Consider the following 11,713-nt stretch of genomic DNA (forward strand, 5'->3'; position numbering starts at 1 on the left):
AACTACTTGCGTACGCACACTACTCAGGTTTCTTAGTTGCTCTTAGCTGCATCACTTCTGAGAATCACGGCAAGATTTACTAGATAGCAGGGATGAAAATCTTTCTAGCTGAAATGTGGCGTATGAAAACAACCGGCCGGACCATCGAAACACGTGCCTCCTAATTATCAAACCATAACTACTGCTGCGCTGATGTTACAGACTGTGGCTCTCAACTCCCCGTACGCAGCACGACCCATCAACAATCTTAACCATTACGCTTTTTCCACTGAATCACTAGCATAATTTCAGCTGCGGAATAATCAGGCAAAATACGAGTAATTATAGTCAGCGCTTCAGGTAATCAATAACCGAAGATGATCAAGCAGTGATCCATAAAATAAGTTAAATTTCAGGATCAAATGAATTTTAAATCAGGATAAAAAATTAATAATTTATAAGCTAAACTAAAGTTTGCAATACCCCTACAAACCGTATGTGTACGGTAGGCTACAGTATGTGTATGTGTTAGCGTGAACTTAGCGTGGTTCGGCGGTTACGTGAGACTCTCATCACTCATCAGCGTTCAATTTACAAACGTTAAATCTCACTTGTCTTCCTTGTGCTAAATGCCGACTACTCCTGGGAGGGAAGCTTGTGGTGGTTTCTTTAGTTTCAAAGGCCACCATCGATAATTGACTGAAATACTGTATACGAAAGTTTCAAAATAACCAGCGCTTGAAATGTAAGCTTAGTGGAGCTTAGTGAACTACAGTACCTCCAAACGAGATACCTTTTAATAAAATTCTTATTTATTAATTTTGGTTTTTGACATTTTCATAGCAGCAAAGAATCAAAGTAACAGATGACCAACGATTAACAGCACACATTAGTAGAAAGTTTCTTTGCGACCTAATATTGATGGCAGCAATATTAATGCCGTTTATTCCCGTAATCCAACACCAACATAACCGTCACCTCCGCGACAAACGGCAGTGAAAACGCAGAAATCAAGTCAAGCGACTTCAGCAATAGTCGATCCGGTGAATGGATTTGGGCTGCATTGATCACTAAAATGCGCCAACTTAACGCATACCAGCGCAAAAATTGCGCTATGCAGTAAATGTTTTGACTTTTAAGTCGATGGGCTTGCGACAAATGGGGCACAGGCTCAGTTCTTGCGCGCAGTCCATACAGGCTACCATATGGCCGCACGGGACGAATGTTGTATTCTTCGGTCGATCCTCACATATACGACAACAATTGACATCCTGCGATCCGCTGGCCCCGCCCTCATTGTCCACTAGGTAATTTATAAAATAACCTGGTCACAGAACGGACTTAGTGCAGACAGAATTTGCACTGCTATTACTCAGTTTCCCCAGATCATGCGTTCGGTTGGTTTTCCCATATGCCATTGCCAGCGCCATAGAAACCGCTGGGTCTTTGGTGGTGGTGAGCGCACCCCTCCAGGAAGCGAACAAGCAGCTCCCATTCGGCTACACAAGTTAGCATTACTTACATGGATAATCTTATGCTACCTCAACTCGACAAGCAGAAAGCACAGAAATCAAGAAAACTAACCAAAGTTTTTGTCCAACGGAATCATCGAGCAGACCAGTTTATATTTCGTAAATCGACCCGCTTCTACAAAATATTGCAGTGCCAGAACCAGGTCACCCGATGCCAGATAATCTTCGCCAACTGTCGCTAGTAAATCTGGATCGCGACTAAGGAACGCCAACTGTTTGATATCGCCGAGGTCTTCGGTTTTGTTAGCCGCAACCAGCTGCATAACCAAAACAAAAGTGCACTTTAACATTTTTAATGGTAATAACAACAGTATTTTATGAAAAACTTGGAGAGTTTGGCTTAAGTAACTACGGGGAAAAGATGGATTTCTATGCGCCAGACCTGGGCGGCTTCTTTCCAGAACTTCCCTCTGACCAATATATCTTTGGCAAGCCGTAGCATTCCTACTTGGACGAGCACGTCGGCAACCGTACACGGATCATACGTGTATAATTGGTCGCTGAATAGCTTTTGAAATTTCGCTGCAGGATATCCACTTCGTAGTAAAGATCGAACAGCTTGCTTCTGCAAATATCTGTAAAGCTGACTTTTTAGCCAGTAATCGAGCGGATATGCTTCTTCAAACTGTAACTGGCCATACCGGATCTGGTCTTGATCGACAATTTTGGGAAGTAGTCGGCGGATAAGCGTCTGGGTCTCAGATACCAAATCTGTTTCGGCCATAGTTTCAATGAGCACCGCCACTTGTTCAAAATCACCAGAAGCTGCCTCATAACCGGCTTCCGGTTGGCCCACCATAACGTTAACCAAGTTAGAGCGTTTCCCGTTAACCGGACTCAAAACGCTTTCCCAAAGGGCTTTACTACGTAAGTTTAACAGGTAGTTAAACTGACGTTTGAATACACCGAGATTGCCGCTCAACTGCAAACAAAAAGGCAGTGACATGGAAATATTAAAAACGTATGATAAAAAGCATTCAATAACTACGCGTATTGTGCAAAAGGCGGGAATATGTTTCTGGTGCCCTAAATCATTTTTAGGCATTCCATATCATCGAGTAGCAGCGCCATCATTGGCAGTAATAAAAGCTAAAATCTCTAACCGGAAAAAAATTATTGCTCACCCGGATGAAATCTTCACTAAGGTGTCGTTCTTCATACACCGACAACGCTGTCATAGGCCACTTCTTCTCTTCGCACCATTGGCCAACGGCAACGGCATCATAAAATTTATTGTTCCTGTAAATAAAGTGAGTTTCACGGACGAAGGAATTTTTCTTACCGGCAAAAATTATATCAAGATGTACTACTGCACAGTAAAAAATGGCAACCGTCGACAAATAATGGTTAATGTGCGATATCTGCTCGTGTGATTCGTTGCCGCAATTACTTCAGAATTTGATCCAGCTTTTCGCCTCCCATGTTTTCAATGTACATCTTCACCAACTGAGAATGTACACTTTCATCTGGAACGCCTTTTCCTGCGAGATATTCCAGAAAGCTCATCGTTGTTTTCCTAGGGAAAAGTAAAACAGGATCAAACGACGGCTCATATCCAAGCCGGCTCTCTTGACACTGAGTAGCGGAAAAGGTTTCTACGCTCGTTTTCCGTACCGATTTCCTTTCTGCTCTATCGATTGCAGAATGTCAGGATAGACGCCTCGTAACATGTTGACCGTCAATCCAAGGTTCAAATTCATCTCAAGTGCAGCTAGATCGGCGTTATCGTTTAGAAGAATTTCGATTATCAGGCGCAGCTGCTCCCTGGCTTCCTGTGAAAAATTATTTCAGACAGTTTAAAAGACGATGCTTGGTCGCGGGCTTGTTTGTACGTGTATTACAAAAGGTACCTCAATCGGCAGTTTCTCTAATAAAAGGTTCAGTCGCACCGGCCGTCCATTGCGTATTTTGTGCGTAACGAGTTTGACGATAAGGCCATATTTAATGCACATTTTTTCCACCAGTTCATCCACGGCACGTTGCACGCCAGTTGTCACAGTTTCCGACAGCAGGCTATCTACTACGCTCTCCGGGTGTAATATCTTACTCTGGTTGGCAATAAAGTGAAACTCCAGGATCTGTATGAGACCATGTTGCAGAGCCACCTGCACAAAATATCGCCCGCCGTAGAAATACCTAGAGAAACTAGATACACGGGCGCTTGCAAGCCTTACTTTGACGAGTTCCAACAAAGCACTTTCCGACATCTTTTTCGGCGATAGAGACTTTAGAAACGTGGGAAGACCTAGGAACAATAACCCAGCTATTTAAGAAATAAGTTTAAAATTTAATTTTATTAATGCGGTTAACAGCAATTCTAAATTTTCGTGAGTACTCCCGTACCAATCGCCCACAGTATACTGCGTACGCTTGCAGCGGTAAGAAATACACAATTAATATGCCGTTAGAATTGTGCTTACATTCTTTTTTAGCGTTGCGCGTTTTGCGCTCAAACATGGCGATCAAAACATCCAAACCAGCTTTCTCGCTAAGCTTCATGGCGAGATGGCCGGTAAGCATAAGCTGGTGAGGTGTGGGTGGAACTATATCCACAGCCCATCCAAACACATCTATCGCCTGTTCGGCCGACAAGTGCACCGCATTCAGCCTTAGAAAGGTCGCGAAGTCGACCGACTCCATGTCGAGCACGACACTGATCACTCGCATAAAGGTGCTGTTCTCCATGGGAGCACTTAACCGCAATGCATATTTTCCGGCTTCCATTGGAAGATTCTTGTCCAACAAAGTCGCAATCAAATGGTCGAACGATAGACTGACCCTTAATACCTTAAAGGCAGAAAAAAGCGTTTTTGTTCGCAAGCGTTTCTGCTTGTTGTTCGTTGGCGGAGCGCAGTTCAGTGTCTTAAGGGAAAGGACACGATACATGGTGCCACTGATACATGATAACCGAAACTTTGCTTTCGCGCAGTCTGAATCATGTTTTAATGGTTATATCTCATTCCGAAACCGAATTCTTTGTATACACTGGACAAGAAACCGTTTAAGGTGCGCGAAATCCGGTAACTGAGGTAGTTGGCAAATTACTGTAAATCAGATTTCGAAGCATTTTTGAGCATCAAAAGTCAGGCTAATATCCGATCTTTTGGAAACTTGGCTGTACTGGTAATAGGCCCATAGGCCATAGCCACCTATAAAGATTCCGATCCAAAAACCTGGTCGATAACACCGCTGCTCAACGTTTCTGAAGATGGTACCGATTGATTGGCCCGCGCTGAACCTTGGATTCGGATTCGGAGTTGGATTACTCAAACTTGGATTCGGATTACTCAAACTTGGACTTGGATCTCTTAACTTGGATTACATAAGTTGGATTACTTGACTTGGATAAGTTGGATTACTAAATTTGGATCACTTAACTTTGGTTACTAAACTTGGATTACGTTTTTTTGTGTTTATTCTCTTTTCTCATGGTATTCTTAGGTTTCTTAGGTTATTCTTAGGTTTCTTAGGTTTCAGGTTACCTAAGAAACCTAAGAAGCCTATACCCTGAGAAAAGAAAAGAATAAACACGAGCGGTAAAAAAATAATTCACGCCCAAAATATGTAGATATGTATGTAGTCCAAGTTTAGTGATCCAAGTTAATAAACCAAATTAAGTAATCCAACTTATCCAGGTCAGGTAATCCAACTTTTGTAATCTAAGTTAAGAGACCGAAGTCAAAGTTTGAGTAATCCGAATCCAAGTTTCAGTAATCCAATACGAATGGAATCCAAGTTAGAGTAATCAAACTCCGAATCCGAATCCAAGGTTCAGCGCGGGCCCGATTGATTTGTACTGAAAAAAGTAAGTGTATGACGTGCTATTTCCAAAAACGGTGAACTACGATTACGATAGCAATCAGCATGGAAACAAAATTTGAACGAGCAAGCTGGCCTTGTACAGATTGGTTATAACGGGATGCGGCGCATTGTCTAGAGGCTACAGCGCAGAGTTAAATTTGCTCTTAAATTTTGTTTTGGTCGCGTCCATTTAGTAGCAGATAAAATAAATATTTTTGCTTCTTCAAATGTTTCTGTCTCTTCCTGCAAAATATGTAATGTTCTGGTATTTAGAGCTAATGACGGGACCCTGGTTAGAATAAGACACTTGAGGCTACACGCTTACAAGTTGTAATACGAAACGGAATTCGGATGCGCGAAGCAAGTTTCCGTGATTGCATAATATGATACTAGTACCATAAACCATGTATCGTGCTATTTCCCTTCCTTTAAGGGAAATGGCACGTTCTATACATCGTGTCAATTTCAACGGCAGTGTTGGACTTACTAATCCGTCACTGCTAATAACAGTCAGACCTCCAGAAGAATCCGCGCCACGTGCAACGCAGTTGGTGCTCTCGCCTTCGGCTAATTTCCTGGAGGCTAAGTGGCGCATGCTCCGATAGTCAACCAAATGGACATATCCCATTTTGGTGGTGATAAATGCCAAGGAATGATCGTCCATGGGGTGTAACTATAGGAAATCTCTTATTGAAGGCTTCATACAATTGACATGCGCATCCGTTAACATAGCTACCGTTACGGCGATTGGAATATCATTTTCCGTTCCCTTGGCGTCCATGGGGCACTTGATTTCAAGAGTAGAGGTTTTGGTGTTCGAAAAAAACACCTCCCCGTACCCTAGACGAAAATGACGATACAGTACAAGTATGCGGTGGTTGTTATTGCTTGTGACAGTGTGGGCGATTAAAACAGCGATGTCGTCCATCGGTTGGGGCGGCAAAAAAGCAGCTGCGAATCCTGGAAAGGTTGCGGAAGTTTTCTTTTTCATGTGGAATACTTCCACGAGACCCCTTGCTTGATCCACCTAGGAAGTACTTAATGTAATAGTTAGTATCAGAGCAGTGTCTGACTGCAGTAACTTCGCTTCAGTTTTTGTTTTCTCAACGAAAATAAATTTCATCGTCACACGTAAGAACAGCATGCATACGTCAAGCTTGACCGCTGTCAGGAACGACCACCCCTCCGAGCGGTTTATTTGATAATCGGTGACGCTGTAAGTTCCCGCACCATCGTCCTCGCGAAGGCAACTCCAGCTGACGTTCCAGCTCTTAACATTCATATGAGTAACTTCTCTATTTGTTATAACTGCAATGCAGTTGAGGTCTATCCATTTAGCGAAATCCACGAATGATGCAATAACTGTCTCCTTTTCGAGGATGATTACTCGCAGCACGTTCGCAGCATCTACAGCATAATATTGCTATTTACTGTAGTATTTACCAGAGTTAAATTCATTTCGCATTAGATACGCTTCTTTATCCGTGTTATTTCGATTTTGCATACCATGAACCAGAGCCCGATCGACGACGTAAACACTTTGACATAAACGAATTTCTAATTAGCTGCTCCTGTTTTAATGCAGAGCAACTTTCCGAGATACATAATATTGTGGCATCAAAATCTTTAAGAACAGCAGTTTAGAATCGTCAAATTAAATCGTTAGCTATCACTAGTGGTAGTGAATTCTGTTGATTTACTGGATTATAAATTATAATGCTGCTGATATGATTGTACGTACGTACGTACATTGTTGTACGTTGTACGTTGTTGTCGCCTTTCTCCTAATGTCTAGAAATCCCATCTTAATCTTGAAATTCATGATTCTCTTTGTACTCTTCTTGCCCAATCTCTTCGTCAAAACCTTTCAATAAGAAACCTAGGGTAGTTATAAACTGAATGTGCTGTTGCTTTTCACCGCTTGGGTAGAACTAGCGTCCTGGGACCTGACCAGTGTCCTGGCAACGCTGCCAGTAAATATCTGTGTTTGGTTGTTGCTGTGTTGTGTTGCTGACTTAGTTGTCATTCGATTAAAGATCAGCGCAGGTCAATACGTGATATACAACGTTTTCAGCCTTCAGGCCGCCCGGCTGACGGGTTGTACCAAGTCTACATTACTTACAGTACAGCCGCATAATCGTGGTAAAAATTGAATTCCACTAGAACAGCCAGCCAGATAGGCGGCTTTTACAGCAATATTAGTTTAGGAATTTGACCAATTAACTGGCTCAAGCAGTCAAGCTGCATGAAACTAGTATTGGTTCATCTGCAGATCGGAGCTTTGTTTCAGCCATTGTGTTTGTCAACAGCTAACAAACGGCCCGATCATTTCGGTACAGGCATAATTGTTTCGGCCAAAGGTCATTCATTCAGAAATTGCATCCGAATTACAGCCAAAACACTAATAAAGGGATGAAAAAAAGAGCTACGCGACAGGTGGTCTCGGGACATTTCGTTTTACGGACATTTCCTCTAAGGACAACTCGTTTTTGTGGCAAATAGTTATATGATTTTTCGTTGCCATAAACCGTTCGATAACTTTTGGACTCCCAAAAAGTCGGGCGACCAAATGTCACACAACAAAACGGCTGCAAAACGAGTTGTCCCAAAACAAATTAGCGGCTGTGACGAAGAACGTGTAGCGAAATATCCCACGACAAAATGCCCCGCGACCACTTGGGCTGCCACGGAAAAAAAGCAGTCGTAAAAAATAACTACTCATAGTATCTGACCTGACCCACCTTGAATGAAGCAAAACTCGCCATTTGGACTGTGAGTGGCACTAACAATACGGTCCCGCATGCGATGTCGTTTGAAGTCTTTGCGGGTCACTTGAGGGGGAGAAGCGGCCAGATCGAGAAAGAACAGGCTCGGGTTAGACCACAGATCTCCCTGGCTGGCAACCGTAATACTGTGCTCTGACGCCATTGTAATGCTTTTCCCGCTGTTCCATTTCGAATTAATCAGTTCGGAAATCTGTTGCGACAAGCACTTGCCATCACGGGTGACAGGTTGAATTACATGGGCTCTCTGCGATATTTTTCTGATGAATCGTTCAGTATCTAAGTAGCTATCGTTCAATAGTGCTATTAATTATATGATCACATTACTAGAGTACTACAGCTTTTCTGTGCTTTAAAATATTTGTCCATTCAGTATCAGCACAATAGCTAAATCGTAGCAACTAGGTAGGTTTTGTACTTATTTCTGTAGATTTCTGTACTCTGTAGATACTTTCGGCGCATTGTACAAAGCAACAGTAATGCAGCCCGCTTCAGCATTTACCTTAGCAAGTGTCGTCACCGAAAGCACAGGACAAGAATCTGCCATTACATAATAATATTTCCGTAAGGTACGGAACGACCACGCCTAACAGAAATTGTGCGAGGGTTTCGCGTTAGCGATCATCTGTTGACAGCTATAATAAATCACGATATCGGGAGCCTTAGGTATCTCTGCGTATTCGTGCCGCATCTGATAGCACACAACATCAGTTGTTACTCATTACTGCCAATGCCGTGATAAGTAAACGCAAAGACGCATTGGTTATCTTCCGAGCTTAAGCTATCATGATAGTATCATCTCGACTGTCTTGACAGATAAAAGATATTACAGATGAAGTAGAAATTCAGCACGCGCAATGCAGTCGTCTGACAAAATACCCGCACCACAGATTCTAAAAGTTTACCACTGTTGCAGCTCGTAGGTGCTGTAAGTATTTCAACAGAAACGCACACTGCTCGCTCGGAAAACCGGTATTTCTGTTATAAATATTACGCAGTAATCAACAAGTAAAACAAGGCACGTTTCGTACTCTGTACCTAGCTCGCTGCAGTACATGGCTCAGCATGTCTTGAGCTTGTCACATGCGTATTCGTTCTTGTGATGCTGTACTTATAGTTGTATTGTACTTGTATCACCTTCGGCAACACAATCAACCACAGCACGTTACAAACGAGTCATACGTACACCAGCATTATGGCACCCATGCTACACTTGTAAACAAATTAATAAAGAAGGCCAGTGCAGTGTGCATGCTTATGGGCATTCTTTTATTAACGCAACAAAGTCAACAAATTAAGCAAATAGTGCGCAAAAATTATTATATGTAACTAGTTTTCTATTAAATTTTATCTATTCTGGGAAAATTATGACAGCAATCCGTTATCCCAAACACCTAACAAAAACAGCTGGCAGAAGCCAAACTTAAACAATGCAGGGGCCAGGGGCTTACAAAAAAACTGTTACAACGGTGAAATTTGTAACTGAAACTCGGCATTCTGACAGAGAACAGAACCGCTGGGTGAGCGAATGACCAACTTACCACTACGTAAAAGTGTTGACATGCTATACGAGTACGGAAGGCACACGCTTTCTACGCACAGCGTATTTGGGCCCGCGCTGAACCTTGGATTCGGATTCGGAGTTGGATTACTCAAACTTGGATTCGGATTCGTATTGGATTACTGAAACTTGGATTCGGATTACTCAAACTTTGACTTCGGTCTCTTAACTTAGATTACAAAAGTTGGATTACCTGACCTGGATAAGTTGGATTACTTAATTTGGTTTACTTAACTTGGATCACTAAACTTGGACTACATACATATCTACATATTTTTGGGCGTGAATTACGTTTTTTCATACCGTTTTCTCGTGTTTATTCTTTTTCTTTTCTCAGGGTATTCTCTTAGGCTTCTTAGGTTTCTTAGGTAACCTGAAAACCTAAGAAACCTAAGAATAACCTAAGAAACCTAAGAATACCATGAGAAAAGGAAAAGAATAAACACAAAAAAACGTAATCCAAGTTTAGTAACCAAAGTTAAGTGATCCAAATTTAGTAATCCAACTTATCCAAGTCAAGTAATCCAACTTATGTAATCCAAGTTAAGAGATCCAAGTCCAAATTTGAGTAATCCGAATCCAAGTTTGAGTAATCCAACTCCGAATCCGAATCCAAGGTTCAGCGCGGGCCGCGTATTTGTGTTTTTTTTGGATTTGTTTGGCTGCAAGCGTATGTGATTGCTAATTTTTGAATTCATTAAAGAGAGCTAAATCACAATTAACGTGACTGTATGGCATTTTCCAATATAATATATTTGACAGATAGCACCGCCGCATAAACAACAAACGTTCATCGCGCTGATTACCTAACCCACTTGTTTTGAAGTATGCTCACGTATTTGTATAACCATAATATTACTAAATACTGTCTAAATATTTAGTTTAGACTGTTTGGTAATATTATGGTACAAGAAACGGCCTCGGCTTCTTGTGGTCTGCGGTCGGTTTCTCGAATGATTTTGGTTAGTTTAGTATTACTGCGTCGCAGTCTTCGTACACTATTTGCGAACACTATATGCACTAAACAGTGGTGTTACTTCAGTTCTTCACCACCTATCACGATTTGCGGTCAAAAAATAACGGTAACTTGGTTACTTACTCAAACTCTTATTGTCAGTCGGCTGTGCGCATTGGACAGTAAGGGAAATTGGTCGCTCACTATGTGCAGTGAGCAGCAGTGGTACTACAGTTACTCATCACCACTTATTTCGTCACGTACCTATCTAGGGAACGATGCGCAATGGTTGTTTTCAGCAAGTCGGTCACCCACTCGCATACCGGCCTCTGCACACGAGAATAGTGGTACTTCGGCCACTCGCTATGTGCACTTCCAGACTGTTCCAGTAGTGGTAGCTCAGTTACTCGTTCGTTACCACTCGTTTGGTTACTCACTCATCTAGCGAGCTCTGTGCACTGGAGAGTAGCGGCAGTGCGGTTACTCATCCATCTATCAAACTAGTAATTTGACCACTCAATTTGTTCACTAAATAGTAGTGATAATTCAGTAATTCGTTGATCCAAACCCCTGTGACCGCAGTCTCCAAATTAATACCCTTTTTCTTAGGAATGCTAGTTGTTTATAAAGCAGTTTTTATTTTTCTAAACTGTTCTTTGAGTCGATGTACTACAACGGTAATGTTTTGTAATTTAGGTAATTGATAACTTTTTTTATCTATATGGTTGCTAGATAGCGGCGCTGAAACATCTTCCTCGTTGCATGTGAAGTATGAAAACAACCGGCCGGATCATCGAAACGTGCCTTCTGATTATCAAAACACAAAACTACTGCATGCGTAGATGTGTAGTGATGCAAGCTCGCAAATACCGAGCCATTACAGAATGTGGCTATCAACTCTCGTACGTAGCACGACGCAGTAACAATGTTAACCATTATGCTGTTATCACTAGCATAATTTCAGCTGCGGAATGATCAGGCGAAATAATTTATAGTCAGCGCTTCAATGATCCAGTAAGTACAGTAACTGATGATGATCAAGCAGTGATCCACAAAATAAGTTAAATTTCAGGATCAAAAAACTTTTAAATCTGGATAATAA

The 11,713-nt window shown here is 41.9% G+C and overlaps 1 protein-coding gene across 4 annotated transcripts; it reads right to left on the minus strand.

Annotated features, from left to right (window-relative positions):
• Positions 1-798: 798 nt before the first annotated feature.
• LOC129582166 (uncharacterized) lies at positions 799-9,059 on the minus strand. 4 transcript variants are annotated; one of them, XM_055473601.1, is made up of 16 exons: positions 8,598-9,058; positions 8,054-8,342; positions 6,463-6,719; positions 6,049-6,339; positions 5,800-5,985; positions 3,932-4,298; positions 3,686-3,756; positions 3,362-3,616; positions 3,126-3,283; positions 2,902-3,027; positions 2,636-2,750; positions 2,153-2,433; positions 1,894-2,086; positions 1,564-1,768; positions 1,352-1,478; positions 799-1,282 (listed from the first exon to the last, which is right to left on the minus strand). In XM_055473601.1, the coding sequence occupies exons 1-15, from the start codon at positions 8,640-8,642 to the stop codon at positions 1,366-1,368; spliced, it is 2,952 nt and encodes a 983-aa protein (XP_055329576.1). In that variant the 5' UTR covers positions 8,643-9,058; the 3' UTR covers positions 799-1,282; positions 1,352-1,365. The 4 variants fall into 4 exon arrangements, 3 of the variants coding, with proteins under 3 accessions (XP_055329576.1, XP_055329577.1, XP_055329578.1); XM_055473602.1 differs by having other exon boundaries at positions 8,054-8,288; positions 8,598-9,057; XR_008689598.1 differs by lacking the exons at positions 799-1,282; positions 1,352-1,478 and having other exon boundaries at positions 1,630-1,768; positions 1,894-2,076; positions 8,598-9,059.
• Positions 9,060-11,713: the final 2,654 nt, after the last annotated feature.

The sequence above is a fragment of the Paramacrobiotus metropolitanus genome, unplaced genomic scaffold (assembly GCF_019649055.1).
Source record: "Paramacrobiotus metropolitanus isolate TYO unplaced genomic scaffold, Prichtersi_v1.0 Parri_scaffold0000007, whole genome shotgun sequence".
Taxonomy (NCBI): Eukaryota; Metazoa; Tardigrada; class Eutardigrada; order Parachela; family Macrobiotidae; genus Paramacrobiotus; species Paramacrobiotus metropolitanus.